The sequence below is a fragment of the Camelus ferus genome, chromosome 11 (assembly GCF_009834535.1).
Source record: "Camelus ferus isolate YT-003-E chromosome 11, BCGSAC_Cfer_1.0, whole genome shotgun sequence".
In the NCBI taxonomy this organism is placed as follows: domain Eukaryota; kingdom Metazoa; phylum Chordata; class Mammalia; order Artiodactyla; family Camelidae; genus Camelus; species Camelus ferus.
This window is the reverse complement of record NC_045706.1, coordinates 60,640,292-60,656,482: the sequence shown is the minus strand read 5'-3', so window position 1 is coordinate 60,656,482 and position 16,191 is coordinate 60,640,292. Positions and strand designations below refer to the sequence as shown.

Sequence of the window (16,191 nt, the reverse complement as noted above, 5' to 3'; positions counted from 1 at the left end):
TTTTTGGGGTGGCTGTTATTTCATTTTATTTTGTTTTATTTTCTCAGCTTCAAAATTATTGACATGTTTAAGGTGTACAATGTGATGATTTGATACATATATGTATTGCAAATTGATTACCACAATAAGGTAGTTAACACATCCTGTCACACAATTACCATTCTTTTTGTGGTAGTAACATTTAAGATCGACTCTCTTTACTTTCAAGTATATAATATAGCATCGTTAACTATAGTCACCATGGGATGCATTAGATCCCCAGAACTTGGTCATCTTATACCTGGGAGTTTATGCCCTTTGACCATCATTTCCTCAGTTCCCTCAGCCCTCAGCCCCTGGCAAGAACCATTCTACTCTATTTCTGTGAGTTCAGCTTTTTTTACCATCTCATATAAGTGAGAACATACAGTATTTATCTTTATCTTATTTCATTTTGCATAATGCCCTCAAGGTCAATCCATGTTATTGAAAATGACAATTTCTTCTCTTTTTTAATGGCTGAATGATACCTGTGTGTGTGTGTGTGTGTGTGTGTGTGTGTGTATTACATTCTATTTTTCTGTTCATCCATTGAGGAACACTTAGGTTGTTTTCCCATCTTGGCTGTTGTGAATAACGCTGTAATGAACATGGGGGTTACTGTTTTCATTTCCAGTTAGTCTCAGTGTTTTCATTTCCTTCGGAGATATATACCCAGATGTGGAATTGCCAGATCATACGGTAGTTCTATTTTTAATTTTTTGAAGAAATTCCATACTGTTTGTCATAATAGCTGTATCAATTTACATACCCACCAGCAGTGTACAAATGTTTCCTTTTTCCCACATCCTCCCCAACACTTGTTATTTCTTGTCTTCTTGATGATAGTCATGCCAACAGGTGCAGGTGGTATCTAATTGTGGTTTTGATGTGTTTTTACTTCCCTGATGATTAGGCACGTTGAACATCTTTTCATGTACCATTTGCCTTTGGAAAAATTTCTTCCAATGAGAAAGTCTCTCTGCAGTCACTGTTTTCAAGGATTACGTCCAGCTGAGAGCTGGCCATCTCCCCCTGATGGTCCCACATGGTCCTCAAACTCATCTGATCTCACCCTCCCACTCGGCTCCCTTCACCATGGTCTTCATCTTGTTCAAATGAGACCACCCACCCACCTTTCGAGAAACTGGGACGATCTGGGGCTGCACCCTCTCTTCCCACCCAACCTGTCACCAAGTGCTCTCAAATGGGCTTTCTGCTGGGAGTCGTGTTCGCTCTAACTCGTCCTAATCTCAGCCTTCACAGGCACCTTTCAAAAAGGCCAATCCAGTCACGTTCTTCCACACTGAAAATTTGTCAGTGGCTCTCTGCTGCCTGCAGGGACAAGCCCAGACTTCTTAGGATGGCAAGTCAGACTCTCCCCAATCTGGCCCCAAGCCTGACTTGTTTCTTGCCATGACTCTCCCACTTTTCCCTCGAGCTACACTGTATGCTTGCTTGAAGGCTGCTGGACGCCTGAGAATGTCTCAGATTCCTGGGTCTTTGTGCTCAATATGGCCTCTGCCTGCCATGCTGTACCTGCCCGCTTCCAGGCTCAGACTACCCAGATGAGTCTGATTCTCCAAGAATAAGGTCCAGGACAACCTCCTCCTGGAAGTCCCTCCTGATTGACTGCCCCCCCCCACTCCCTTCCCAGGTGGAATTGACCACTCCCTCTTTTGTGCAGACTCCATCTTCTGATCTGTAATGTCCTGCCCCTTTTATTTGTAGATACGCCTGCTTCCAGTCTGCAGTAGACTGGGAGTTCCTGGAGGGCAGGGACAGTGTCCCACTACTTTTACGGTTCCAGCATGGAACAGAGGCGTGTCAGGTGGGAGGTGGTTAATACATGTGTTTTTGAATGAATGAATGGATGATTCTTGTGGAAATGCAATCATTTACTTAATTATTCCTCTATTTTGATTTTAAGTTTGCTTTTCATTTTTTAATATTATAAATAGCATTGCAGTAAACACCATTGGAAGAAAAGTGTTCTGTACCTTCTATTATTTCTTTAAGCTAGATCTCGGTTAGATTTGGGGGGCAAAGGCTGGGACATTTTTAAGGTCCTTGCTGTTTCCCGAGTAAGTCATTCCCATGTTCAGTGTCATTGTGCCTGTTTCACCAAATCCTTGCTGGAATTGATTTTATCATGTTTCTCTTGGTTCACTTCATAGGGAAAAATGATTTCTCTGTGTTGTTTCATTTGGCCTTTCTTTGATTGTTGAGAAGTTGGACATTTTCCAAATGTTTCTCAGTCATTCTTCTGTGAATTGTCTCAACAAGCATATTATTTTATAGTCTTATTTGACACGGGGAGAGAAAAATTACCCGGCTTTTGCAAGTGTGTAATTTCAGGACTAAATCAGGCTGGATGTGTCAGCATCGCAGAGTGGGACCACGGGCTCTTTCTCAGCCGTTTCAGATGGGTGGCGGGGGCCTTCAGGGATGCTTGTGGACTTTCCATGAACTTATGGCTGTTAAGACTCCACAGACCTGCAGTGGCTGCCGGGATCTTGGGCTGGTTCCCTCTTCCTTACGGCCCTAGGTGTCTGTGCTTTTGAAACGCTGTAACTAACTGAGACCTCAGCCTTTGCCATCCAGACCAATTTGTATATCTCTCTTCTACTTCGCTGGTGCCACGGTTGTACTGTGAGTCACCCCTGACCTGTGGACAGAAACCATTCACTCTTCTTGGCAAGTCAGTGGCACTGGGATATTCTTGGTACCCCTTCCTTCTGTTCCTGAAAGATCATCAGCTCTTGGCTGTCCTGCCTACCAGTCAACCCTGCCTGCACTGTTTCTCCAGCCAACCGAAGCCCACTAAGCTGATGTCTAATAATGATTAGAGCACTCCCACCAGCCCCACGAGCCCCCTCCTGCGTCTTGCTTGAAGCTAAGTGCTTGGCATCCGGGCTCTCATTCCCAGACCTCCCTGTGTGGCTTGTCCTGTCAACGGAGCTTCCTCCCCGGTGCCCTGATGCTCTCCGGCTTCTTGCTGGGGACAGAGCCCCGCTTGGAACCCAGGCTCTTGGTGGTCTCACTCCTCTGCTACCTCTCCTAGAGGACAGCCCCCTTCTGCCTGCGTCTCTAAACTAACCTCTCTACAAAGGCTTCCTTGAAACCCACACAACCTCTCTGAGCTGTGAGCCTGCCACCACTTTCTCCCCTTAGAATGCCCCCTGTGTGTATTAATATCTATCATAATTAAGGCTGAGGTCACTGTCCCTTTAGACCAGTCAGAAGGCTGGGTGTGCTTCAGATGAATCTCCTGTGTTACCATTTTTATCATCGTGTCCTCAGCATGTCCATTTTCTGGTGTGGACTGTGGAGTCCGCTGACCCGAGCCTGAGACCTGCTCCACCTCCAACAAGCCCTGGGACCTTGAGCAAACTGTTAACTCTCTCTTAGCCTTACTTTTCCTCATCTATAAAATGGGTATAATGATATCTACCCCACAGGGTTATTGTGAGGATTAAATGAGACAAGGCAGATAGCATGCGTACCCTCATGCCTGGCACATAGAAGCCTGTGCCTTGCGGGGGCTGTTGGTGTGGGTGTTACTGCCTTGGCTGCTGTGTCTTGAGGTCCAGTCTCTGGAGTCAGAGACCGTGCAATTTGTATAAAAGCTGCAGGTCATATTCAGATCGCTTAGAATCCTCCTCCCTTCCCTGCCTACCGTATGTGAGTGATGGTACCAAGTGCCTCATAGACACAGAATCCTCCCCAAAAGGACTTTTTAAAGGCTACCTTTTTCAGCGGGCACAGTCCTGGCAATGAACCAGGTGCCACTGTAGGAAAAGGGGGAAATGAATGTCCACGGACACGCCCTCAGTGAGGGTACCTCACTGTGCTTGAGATATGCACACACACACAAAACACTTACACACAAGCACAAAACACACATAAACACACCACCCCAAACACACATACACATAAACACACACAAATATGCACACAAACTCACATACACATAAAACGCACACACAAACACGCACACAAAGCACACATACACACAAAACATACAAACACAACACACACACACACACATAAAACTGGAGCCACACAAGCGCCACGTGCCTGAGTATTCTTTCCTTCTCAGTTTTAACAAGGAACAGATAGATGGTCAGAATATAGTCATCATTTCCTTTTTTCAAATTACAAACTGGGCTTTGTATGAATCCTGGTTGATTTAGGAATCTGTCAAATCCAGGTTCTCATGAATGACATGAAGAGCGACTGGTGAGTCACTCACAGTCACCGTCTCATGTTGGGGATTTCATTTGCATCACTTGTCACCTCTTTCTGCATGAAGGGAGGAAGGGATGTGTCAAAGCTGGGAGACGCAGCACATCTGATATGTATTCCTATTTCAGAAAATCGAATCTTAAATGTTATTCCCAGGGCAGCTAAGCTGTGTAGAGATGAAAGGTGACATCCCACAGGGCAGAGTGTAATGTGCAGACCTGTTTGTTAAGACAATCTTTGGAGGGTGGTTTGTAAAGGCGGCGAGCAGAATGGGTGGTGGTGCTTCATTTTATACGAGGTTCTGTGGGCACCGTGACACGGCGTGGACGCCCCCAGGTGAGCGCCCATCTGATCCGTGGCTCCACGTCCTGTCTGTTGCTGGGGAAAGGGAGCATCCCATGTCCTCCTTCCTGTGTGTCTGGGGTTTCTGCCACGAGGGAGTGCTAATTAGGAAGACGTGACATTCTCAGGGCTAATCACAGGAACCCAATCACGAGCTAGCATGAAGAAAAACAGGCCCCTCTGTGCAGACAAAGACAAGCTGGAACAGGACCTGGGGCCCGGGATGTGTTGCAGCCACAGGAGTGATGGAGCCAGTGTCACTCTTGTCAGTACTTACTTGTATCTTTTTCTCCCACATTTCAGACTATGATAAGTGTTTGCAAATGGCTAATTTGAGTCTTGCACATCTGGCCCGGTCCAAGCCTCTCAGTTGGATTCAGAGATTGTCCTGCTCAGAAAACGCGCTGTTCGTACCCAGGCTGGAGGATGCCGCAGGAGGCATGGTGCAGACGTCACTGGATAACTTGACCGTGGAAGTCAGCAAGGAGACGGGAGCTCAGGGACTCAGAGGCAGGTGGGTTGGATGCATCTGTTCTCTGGGCCCAAACCACCATGTACTTGGTGCTCTGGAATAATCCAGAGCTGAAGAAATTATTTGAAGGATGTCAGAGGTCTAAGGGAAGTATACATTCATTGGGTGTCTATCAGTTGATTCCACAGAGATTCCCCGAAGGCTGAGTATGGGCCACATCCATGCTAAATACTATAGGGCAGACATCCCATGACCTCCTAGTATGTTTCCCTATCTTTGGCGGAGAGAGAACTAGATGATAATATGAAATTGAAGGGGACAAAATAAACACGTTGCAATTGCCTTTTTGGGCTGATCATGAGCCCGGTGCTGTTCTAAGCACTGGACCCACCAGCTCATTGAACCCCCACTGCCCATGGAGTAATTTCTATTTCCTCCCAATTTGATATTTGAACACAGACAGCTGGCCCTGGAGTCCAGACTCCTAACCTCTACACTGCTGCTGCCTTTTCTGTTGATGGATTGCTTCTAATTTAATTTGCAAGCGAAAGTAATGAGCTTATCAGCACAGCTTTATATATGACACAATGATCCATAAATTTGAAAATAGCCTAGAAGGTGGACTGCACTTACATTGCAAGTTCTAGAAATAGCACAGAGTCACAGGCAGCCCGGGACCATGGAAGTTTGCTGTAGGTGCTGTTTTGGAATGAGTTATACATTTGCTTCAGCAAGAGGGTGTGGATGATTGATTTGAATTGCAGTGCATCTACTATATCTTAAAGTAATTCTTAGGAAATGATTGCTTCAAATTCTGCTGATGCAAATGTGCCTCACCACACACTGCAAACTAGTTCAATAACAATGAAGTGAAATCATCTATTGCGGTGTAACAGGAAACTCCAAAGCAGAGTGGCTTAAAAACAGCAACCATTTTGTTTTTCTGTTTCACCGGGTTAGAAATTAGGCAGGGCTTGGCTGGGCGATTCTTCTGTTCCACTTGACAGGACTCATCAGGACTGGTCTGGAGGCTCCAAGACTGTGTTCTTCACTTGCCCAGCCCCTTGGTGGAGGTGGCTGGGACGGTGAGCTCAGCTGGGCCCTTCTCACTCCCCACGTTGTCTCAGGCCCTCTCCATGTGGTGCCTCTATATGGAAGGTGGTCAGGCATCTATGCAGAAGCTCAGAACTCCAAGGGCCCAAGGGGAGGCTACCAGTCTACTTAAAGGCTGGGCCTGGAGCTGGAACAGCATTACTTCCGCCATATTCTCTTGGTCAAAGTAGTCCCGGGTCAGCACAGATTTGGGGCAGCAGAAATCCACCTCTCGATGTAGTGTTGTAGAAAAACGTGTTACAGCTTGGTGTTACAGCTCAGTTGTGACAGCAACCTGGATCCGGGTGAGAGAGCAAGCAGTACTCGGAGAGTTGGAGAACTCAGGTTTATTACGCCAGCGGGCCCAGAGGAGTTAACACTCCAAGCTCTGGACCCCGTCTGTAGGTTTACACAGGCTTTTACAGGCTGTCAGTCTGCACTTTGCAACATCATATGCAAATAAGGTATAACAAAAGTTGACTAATTAGGAAAGGCTTTGTAGAAATGGACCAATCAAGGGGGAGAGAAATAACCAATCAGGAGTGAGGGAAATGGACCAATCAGGAGGGGGAGAAATAATCAATCAGGAGTGAGGGAAATGGGCCAATCAGGAGTGAGCTCCGCTTTCCTAGACGTTAGCTGTTTCAGAGGCAAAAAGTGAGATAAAGCTGCTGCACCAGGGAGCCAGATGGTGCTGGCAGGAGAGTAGTGGCCCTGCCTGGGGGTCCTGCCGGGTTTTTTTTATGGGGCTTCCCACCTCAGTAGGAGTGTAAAAGCATGTGTGGCCCTCTTTGATCTATCACTCAGATGAATAGTACTTTATAGCCCTTTACAGATTAAAAGCCTGAAGAAGCCATGACTGACTCAAGGCCACCTTGAGAATGTGTTGACTGCAAAGTACCCTTCCTGAGGAGGGTGGGCTTCCAGAGACCATCCAGGGGCACGCACAGGAGGGGATTTGCAGCCCTACAGGGCAGCCAGACCTCTTAGTAGGAAGTTGAGTTGGCATCCTCAGTAATCTCTGGTACTCCTCTAATTTTAGTTCACGAATGTTGGATTTTCACAACCCTTAATAACTCAGGTCAGAGGTTATGGTAACCTTCCATGACAAGAAAAATCTAGGGTGTCTGGCCATCTGGGAGGCCCCCAGAAGCAGAGCCCTAGACGGTGACTTGCGTGCAGGTGGTTTTTGTGGAGGTGAGATCAGGAAGCAGGAGTGAACATGGTGAGTGAGACAGGGAAAGAGGAAAGTCAAAAAGGGGGGAGCAGTGTCGTCAAGGTAACGATTGTGGGCACCCAGGGCTAATTCCAATGGCAAGGTCTCCTGGAATTGTCTGTCTGAAGGATCAAGAGGGTGGACACCAATGCCCTGGCTCCCATCCCTCTCTGGTGGAATCTTGTCTGTGGGAGGTACTGACTCTCCTATACTTTTGGGCAAAAGGGGATGAGTGAGGTGCTCAAGATGTACCAGAAGCTCTAGGGTAGAAAGGGACCAGCGCAAGCTGAGCCTGAGCTTATGTGGAATGGCCGGCCCACCATTGCTGTGGCCAAAGTCTGAGGGGGGCCAGGGGCTGGCATCCCTCTGGCTCTGTCGATTCCTATGACACGGATGGGAAGTTCATCTTTTCTGTTGCAGCTGCTGCCAAGATGACCCAGCCAAGGGTCGCCTTCAGGCCGAGTTCTGGGACGAGCCCGTCATCATGGAAATCTGTCACCCACACCTGCTCAGCTGTCTGCAGCTGTGTGATTTGGGCTAGTTGTTTATAATGCCTGTGCCGCAGTTTCCTCATTTGTCCAGTGGTGGTAGCAGGACTACCCATCCACTGGGTGGCCGTGGGAATTAAATGGTGTTATAAAACCCTGAAGGTGGGATGAGTCTGGTGAGCATCCTGATGTTGGTGCCCGTCCCCTTGCCTCTAGGGGAGAAGTAGGAACAGAGACCCTCTTAAGGGGGATAGGATGGAGTAACTGTTTAAGGAAGGCACAGATACAGAGTGATGGCTCCCCTGAGAGTGAGGCTATTTCCAAGGAAGGGGATTGAGGAGGGCTGCCTGGGGGATGTGACACCAAGTCTCGAACAGCCGTAGGTCTGGAAACAGTGAGAAGGGAGGGAGATGTGCCGGCATGCCATTAGCGAAAGACCAGTTCTTCTTGCTAGAAAAACTGGTTGAGCACCTGCTGTGTGCCAGCCCTGAGGACTCAGCAGTGAGCAGGACAGACACAGCCCCTGCCCCTTGGTACTCCCGGAGGTGACAAGCAGAGGGCCCATGTGGCAGGAGCAGGTGGTGCTGTAGACCAGTGGGTTAGAGGCAAGAAAGGAAGGATGGCAAAGCATACAGATATTGACCCTTAGAGATGGGCCCCGTCCCCACTGCTAATCCCAAGGAGCTTTGTGCCTGGCTCAGAACAGGGGTGCCAGTGGGGGTGCCAACCCTGATACACAGCCCCAGCCCCACCTGTTTCACGGCACCTTTTCCGTGAAGCCTGTGAATGAAGAATATTACCTGCCCTATCAGTAAACAGAGGAAGTTGCAGCCATCAAGCCATCACCTTGCAGCCGCTTTTAAAGGTGAGCCCCGAGGGAACTCAGGATGGAAACAGGATGCCTGCCATGCCCGGGAGGTGCCCCCTGAGGAGACTCAAGATGGGAAGTACAAGACACTGGCCCTACATGGCTCAGGTGCACATCAAAGGGATGATTTCAGTGAGCCCAGATTTTGCATCTTCCCATACACAGAAAAAAGCTAAATTCCATAACTTGAGATATCTGGGTTTTTTTTTTTTTTTCCTTTAATTACCAGTAATCTTTTGATGTTCTGACTGCTTGGTCTTTGTTGCAAAAACTCCCATATATCCTGGCTCCTCCCTTACTATTCCCGGACTTGAAGTCCTCAGAAAGTCCACCAAATAAAACATAATTCTCAGCTTTCAGGTTGTGCATTTTTGTTCAGTTGACAAGCCTTTCCCGACTACCCAGGCAAAGGGTGACTCCTGGACACCACCAGCTCCCTTATGAGCAGCCCCGACTCCTCTCCACCCAGACATCACATGCATTTATCTGTCCTGTTAGCGAACTTCCAGAGGACAGAAACATGTCTGATTTTTTCCTCAGCTCTGAGGCCAGCAAGCGGAGACTTTCAGTAAATAGCATTTTTTTTCCCGTTAGGTTTGCATTTTTAAAAGCTTATTTTAATTGTGGTAAAATATATATAACATATAATTCACCATTTTAACCATTTTTAAGGGTACAGTGGAGTAGTGTTAAGTATATTCACATTGTTGTGCAGCCAGTCTCCAGAACTCTTCTTATCTTGCAAAACTGGACCTGCATCCATCACAGGACACTCCCCACTGCCCCTCCCTGAGTCCCTGATGCCCGCCATTTCTGCTTTCTGTTTCTGTGAATTTGACTGCTCTAAGGACCTCACTCTGCTGTCTGAGTGGAATCACACAGTGTTTGTCTTTTTGTGATTTGCAGTAGATGCTGGTTTTTATCCTTTTTAAACAATGGTTGCATGTGTGGCTCGGGTCACATGGGCCAGAGCAGCTGGGGCAGAAAAGCCTTTCCTTTGCTCTGCAAGGCCCTTCCACGTGCCGCCTTGTCCTCCTGGCCTTTCTCGACACTTTCAGGACTGCTGGGGTGTCTCCTTCCTTTAAATCCAGGAGCGCTCTGCCAGCTTCTCTCCCTGGACACTTTGACTGGCCCTGGGTGGCATGAAAGCCACCCACCCCACATCCTGCGATGGGCTGGGAGCTCCCAGAAGGCAGAGTCCATGTCTGGCTCACCTTTATCCTTGGTGCCTTGCCAGCCCGAGGCCTGACTTCTAGTAGGTTGTCAGTCAATGTGGGTTGAACTTGCTGGAATGCACAGTATAAACAGGAGCCAAGTCAAAATGAGGCCCCATCCCCAGTCTCTGAAGAATGGCTCTGTGCTTGCCCCTCACCTGCTTTCCCTCCCCCATTGCTCTTGTTCTTCCCTCTGGCTCTGGCTCCTCTGTCCAGTGCTGGGCTCTGTGCCAAGAGGACCTGGCATCACAAATCCGAGGGTGCAGGGAGAAGGTCCGTGGGTGGCTGCATGCCAGCATCCATCCCCACCTCCATCTGGCTGCTTAAAGCAGTCGGGTGGGTGTGGACTCCCAGAGGCTGGGGACAGCCTGGGTGATGAGGGGCAGCCTGGGTGATGAAGGAACAGCCTGGTTGTTGGAGGGACTGTCTGGATGATGGAGGGACCACCTGGGTAATAGAGAGACCATCTGGGTGATTGAGGGACAGCCTGGGTGATGGAGGGACCACCTGGGTGATGGAGGGACAGACTGGGTGATGGAGGTCCACTGGATCTGTTCAGATGGTTGACTTCCTGGCTTTCCTTCTATACGAGGCCCAGTGCTGGCTGTTTCCAGGGCTCTGAGTCCTGTGGCTTTGACTTCGTTATTCCTGCTCACTCTTTATTTTATTCATCCCTGAATGTAGCTTATCTTGGGCAGAGATGGCCCTGTGGGTAGGGAGGGGTCCCCACCTAACTCATTATCCTCCTAGGACCTAGAACATCCTTTGTTTGCTAGAATGCTGGCTTGGCAAAGCCAATTGAATGCCTGTGTGAAGGGTTCCTGTTCTTAGCTCAGTATTTTTAGTGGGTAGCCAACCTGAATGTCTGCAAAGATCAAGCAGGGAAGTTACTGTGTGAAACACTCAGGGGCACATCACAGTGGGGGTGCTGGAGCCTGCGCGGCCCTGCTAAAAACGAAAGCAAACAACTGAAAATCAGGACTTACTAAAAGTGTCAGGGCTTTAGAATTACTACCTCATTTAGAAGCCTAGGAAATAGGAGTATTATTCTTATTATATGGTTAAGGAAATGGAAGGTTTGAAGGCTGCATAGCCAACCCAAAGGAGAGGTGGTGGGAAGTTCACAGTGGCCTGGGTGACTCTAGGGTCCCCTCTAAGACAGAAAGCCCCCAAAGCTGTTCTTCCCAGTGCACTTCTTTTTTTTTTCCTTCGGTTTTTAAAATTGAAGTATAGTCGGTTTACAATGTTGTGTTAATTTCTGGTGTACAGCAGTGATTCAGTTACATATATATATATATATATATATATATATATATATATATATTCCTTTCCATATTCTTTTCCATTATAGGCTATCACAAGGTTTTGAATATAGTTCCCTGTGCGCTACAGTAGGACCTTGTTTTTCTATTTTGTATACAGTAGTTAGTATCTGCAAATCCTGAACTCCCAGTTTATCCCGCCTCACTCCCTTTACCCCCTGGTAACCATGAGTTTGTTTTCTATGTCTTTGAGTCTGTCTCTGTTTTGTAAGTAAGTTCATTTGTATCTTTTTTTTTTTTTTTTTTAGATTTCACAAATAAGTGATATCACATGGTATTTTTCTTTCTCTTTCTGGCTTACTTCACTTAGTATGATGATCTCCAAGTCCATTCATGTTGCTGCAAATGGCATTGTTTTATTCTTTTTTATGGCTGAGAAATATTCCATTGTATAAGTATACCACAACTTCTTTATTCAATCATCTGTCAGTGGACAGTTCCATGTCTTGGCTGTTGTAAACAGTGCTGCTATGAACATTAGGGTGCATGTATCTTTTCGAATAAGAACCTTCTCTGGATATATGCCCAGGAGTGGGATTGCTGAATCATAGGGTAAGTCTATTTTCAGTTTTCCAGCACACTTCTAATAACCAGATCAGGCCCTGTTGGGGTATGTCTATGGATCTGCTGGGCAATGGAGCCTGGGGCCACCACCCATACTCAGAATACTAGGAAGTTGCCTCCTTGGGGCATCTTATCTCATCTGTTACCTTTCCCCACAGCCCCTGCCCTGGCCATGAGCAGCTGGAGAACATATGTTTGATCCAGAAGCCAACAACTTGTGACCCTCTCTCTGGGCTGCCTGTTCGGAGCGTGCGCACAGGTATGGACCAGGCCACAGGCCAGGTCGGGGTAAAGGACACCTTACATGTGACCCTTGCTTTAAATCTTGCGGCACCACTTCATATTGCTTCCCTAATAATGTTCACAGTCTTTTTGCTTTTCACATTAATCTCAAAACTGTTTGTGGTCAGGAAGAGCGCTTGCTGCCCATCTTTGGCTTGGGCTTGGATCTGAAACGTGTTGGTGCTGGCAAGAGGATTCCCACACTCTGGTCCAGCGCGAGGAATTCCTGCCATGGAGGAGTGTGGTTGGAAAAACACATCATTCATTTTCTTTACAACTCTTCACGTGGGCCCAGAATATCATCTCCCACTATCCACCAGAAAACATAGACAGGGCAGGCAGCATTCCCCTGTGTCGTACATCCTCCAGGCAGGTCCCTAGTGAGACACAGAGACAAAGCGATTCCTGAACTACAGAAGATCTTTTTATTTGATGAGCGTTGAGCCTGGGGATTGGATCTGGAATACCACTAGAGGGCTCTTTCCATGAACTGCGTGCCAGGTTCCACCATGGTCCCTTGGGGGAGGGAGAGATGTGGAAAGTGCTGGGTGGTGGGTCAGCATTTGGAGTTTTTTCCACATGCTCTGTGGTCAGCATTGGAGTGTCCATCAGGGCTCTGCGTTGGGTTCCCTCCAAGACCCAAGCTGGGGAAGCCACCGGGTTCCTGTGCTGGGTTGAGAGACTGTGTATCATCCCCTGACTGTTAGAGGTCCAACTGCTATCTCTCTGTGCTCCAACTATAGTTTCAGTTTTTGCTGCCAGCAAGGACATCCCTGTTCACATTCTGTCTTGTCCCAAGGCCAGTGCAAAAAACAAACAGCTACAGTAAGTCGTCCAGAGCAGGCACCATGGCCCACCCCACCTTAGCCTCTGCTCTTATTGAGCTGACACTGACCCAGTGAGGTGCATCCAAAGTATGTGTTCAGCAATCCATGCCCAGTATTATGTGTGTGTGCATGAAACACTATTCACACCTTTTGTATTAAGCCTCAGATAATTTTGGAGAAAAGCACAATGTGGGGCTTTGTTTCCACCTCTAGGGCCCCAAAATAACAAGAGGAGCTTTACAGCTGAACCAGACCGAGAAATTGTGCACGTGACATTGAACAGGGATCCACGCCGTGGTTTTGGTAAGAGGGCCTCCCTGCAGAGGGGACCCAGTTTCTCCCTCTGGGAGGAAGGGTGGTATGTCCCATCTTCCTTTAGACTTTTCTCCTCTCCTTCCTACCTGTCCTTTTTGGTGATCACTTCTTTTTATTTTCTCTAAATATCCCTAACAAGCAATGGGACTTTGGGATCAAAGTTTTCCTTTTAGGCCTGATGAGGTTTTGGGGTGCAGATCTGGAAAGTCTAAGTACAAGATAGAAAAAGATTTTTTCCCCCGATACCACGTAATAAGCTTTCTCTCATATATTTGGATTATTAGTGATGGGGAAGAATAGTGAGTCTTTTTCACGTCTTAGTATTTACCACATTTGAAGACCCTTAAGAACTGCATAAGAAACAAGGCACTGAGAGAAGGTACTTCATTAAGGATCATCTGTTTCCTCTCTCTGATCATGTATTGGAGCAAAGTCCACGCACACTGATGGGCTGTGTTCCTCGCTTTAGCTGTGCTTACAGACAGGGGACAATCCACTTTTCTCCACGTGCTGTGGCAGAGTAGAAAGAGATGTTTGAGGATCAGAGGACCTAGGTGCAGATATCAGCCATGCTACTTGGTAGCTGCGTGATCTCAAGCCGATAACCTAACCTCTCTGAGCTGCAAAAGCATTAAGTACCATCTTATTTAATATCATTGGATTACAGGTTTTGTCATTCATGAGGGAGAAGATGTAGGCAAAGTTGATCCTGGCATCTTTATATCTTCTATTATACCTGGGGGACCAGCTGAAAAAGCTAAAAAGATCAAACCGGGTATGTCTTTTTAAACTGCCAGAGATGCTGCTTTAAGGACCTGCTCTTTCTCATTTCCTTGATGGGATAATTGAGGTGTCTCATTTTTCCAGGAGGGCAGATACTAGCCCTGAATCACATCAGTCTGGAGGGCTTCACGTTCGACATGGCTGTTAGAATGATTCAGAATTCTCCTGACAACGTAGAATTAATCATTTCTCAGTCAAAAGGTATGTCTTAACCTGCTTTCTGAAGCCGGGGAGCCTCCTTTATTTTCACGAGTCCATTTTTCCCACCTGGGGCTTTCAGTCCACATAGGTCTTCCTCGTAATGAATGGCTTTGGCTCAAATCAACAAATTCTGCAATTTCAGGGGGCAGAATGGGCTCTACCATTGCTCAGGTGGGAAGGAGACAGGGGAGGTGTTCTTGAAGCTGAATTCACATAACAAGCATGCTGTTCTTTCTTGGTTAAGACTTGGCATGTTAGGGATCAATCAAAAGAGTAAATTTTTTTTTTTAAAAAAGATGCTTTTATTCATACATTAGATAACTATATGAGAGCAATAATTGCTTATATCAAAGAATAATATTACTCTGTTTATTTGTGGACAGGTTTGGGGGGATTGATGGAGGTAATAGGGGGACGTGAACACCCCTTTCCCTCCCTGTTACCTGGCCCATGACTGCTTCTTGGTTGGGTGATCCCGCAATTTAACAGCAGACTGTCTACAAAGCCAGGCTTACATTCCAGGAGCTTTGGACAGTCTCCCCTCATGTACAGAAATGCTTCACGTTACATCAGCCAGCATCTTCTGGGTCCCGAATGTGGGCACCCCATCTGCCTTGCCCTTTGAAAACCATGCAGACTTTCCCGCTCTTGCACGTGTGCACGCCATCATCAGATGGCTCTCCCAGGTGTTGGAGCTGCCCCTGGTCCAGCAGCTGTGGGGGATGGGGAGTGGCAGAGCTGGGGCCTCAGCCAGGCACCTTCCATCCTGCGGTTGGAGCTGACCCGGGGGCCTGCCCGGCACTTCGACAGCATCAGCCCTGGCTCACTGCGCTGCTGGATTTCCTGCATTGTCACTGTTCTCCCCAGTGTTTTAGCTTTCCTTGTGCTTCCCTCCATACTTTGCACAGGGGAAAGATGAAAAGGAGCAATTGAACCATCCTTTTTTGATCAGGAAACATAATGCAGCCAAGGTGGAAACAATTTAGAATCAAGGATGGCCTGCTGGGATGGGAGGGTTGTCAAAATTGGCACCCAACGTCTGTGAAGCCCAGACATTAGAATTTTAGATGATGGAGTTCCCACAGTGCCTGTGAATTACATGTCCTCACACCCTGGGGCCCCTGTTGGTAACTTTGCCTGGTCACAGTTGCGGTTCCTTGGCACAGCTGCCACCTTTGTTGGAGGACGATGTTTCCATGGTGATGCTGGCCAGTCCCCTTGGGCAGAAGCTTGATCACCTGGAGTTTTTATCCAGTTGGGCTACTGTTGGGGCAGGTGCTCTAGGTTGAAGATCAGAGACAAGACAGACAGCATTGCCTTTCTGAGCAGCCATCACCGTCTACGACAGAGTGAGTGTAAATTACCTGTGGAAAGTCTCCCGGCTTGAATTTCCATTAGGCAGGACATAAATTGCACACCTTGATATTTTAATCCAGTCATAAGTGCCATCCTCATCTCTTGTGGAGTGTGGGGGGCAAAATGAACAGATGCTTACCACATTGCCAGGAGGACAGTGACAGGAGAATCTGTGAATGAAACAGCCAGGAATAAGGCCTGACTGAACGGTGGCCCCACCGCTCTCTACCGAATACCTTTAGGCTTGAACAACTTCTAATTCATTCAATGAAGTTCATTCACCGTGTTTGGGCACTTTCCTGGGTGCTAATGTGTCTGTATCAAAAATCATAAACGTATTTGTGTTTTCGTATGTCCAGATCTAAAGAAAATCTAACCGTATTCTTTCTCCCCATATACATTTGGTGAATAGCTGATATTAACATGAGAATAGTAAACACATTTACTGAGGCTTTCAGTACAATGTACTGAGCTGTAATCTTTTTCTCTCTGTATATAAAAACTTCTCTCCCTATATAATCTCTAATCCTCACCATCCCTACAAGGTAGTTGATATTATCTCTATTTCAGAGATAAGGAAATT

General features: G+C 47.3%; 1 protein-coding gene across 1 annotated transcript in view; it reads left to right on the top strand.

Moving 5' to 3' along the window:
• FRMPD2 (FERM and PDZ domain containing 2) overlaps positions 1-16,191 on the top strand; it is a 114,953-nt gene that overhangs the window by 75,076 nt on the left and 23,686 nt on the right. Inside the window, exons 16-20 of the mRNA XM_014567719.2 lie at positions 4,912-5,122; positions 12,003-12,103; positions 13,167-13,256; positions 13,936-14,043; positions 14,136-14,252. Coding sequence (XP_014423205.2) covers positions 4,912-5,122; positions 12,003-12,103; positions 13,167-13,256; positions 13,936-14,043; positions 14,136-14,252 — 627 coding nt within the window. The remainder of the gene's footprint in view (positions 1-4,911; positions 5,123-12,002; positions 12,104-13,166; positions 13,257-13,935; positions 14,044-14,135; positions 14,253-16,191) is intronic.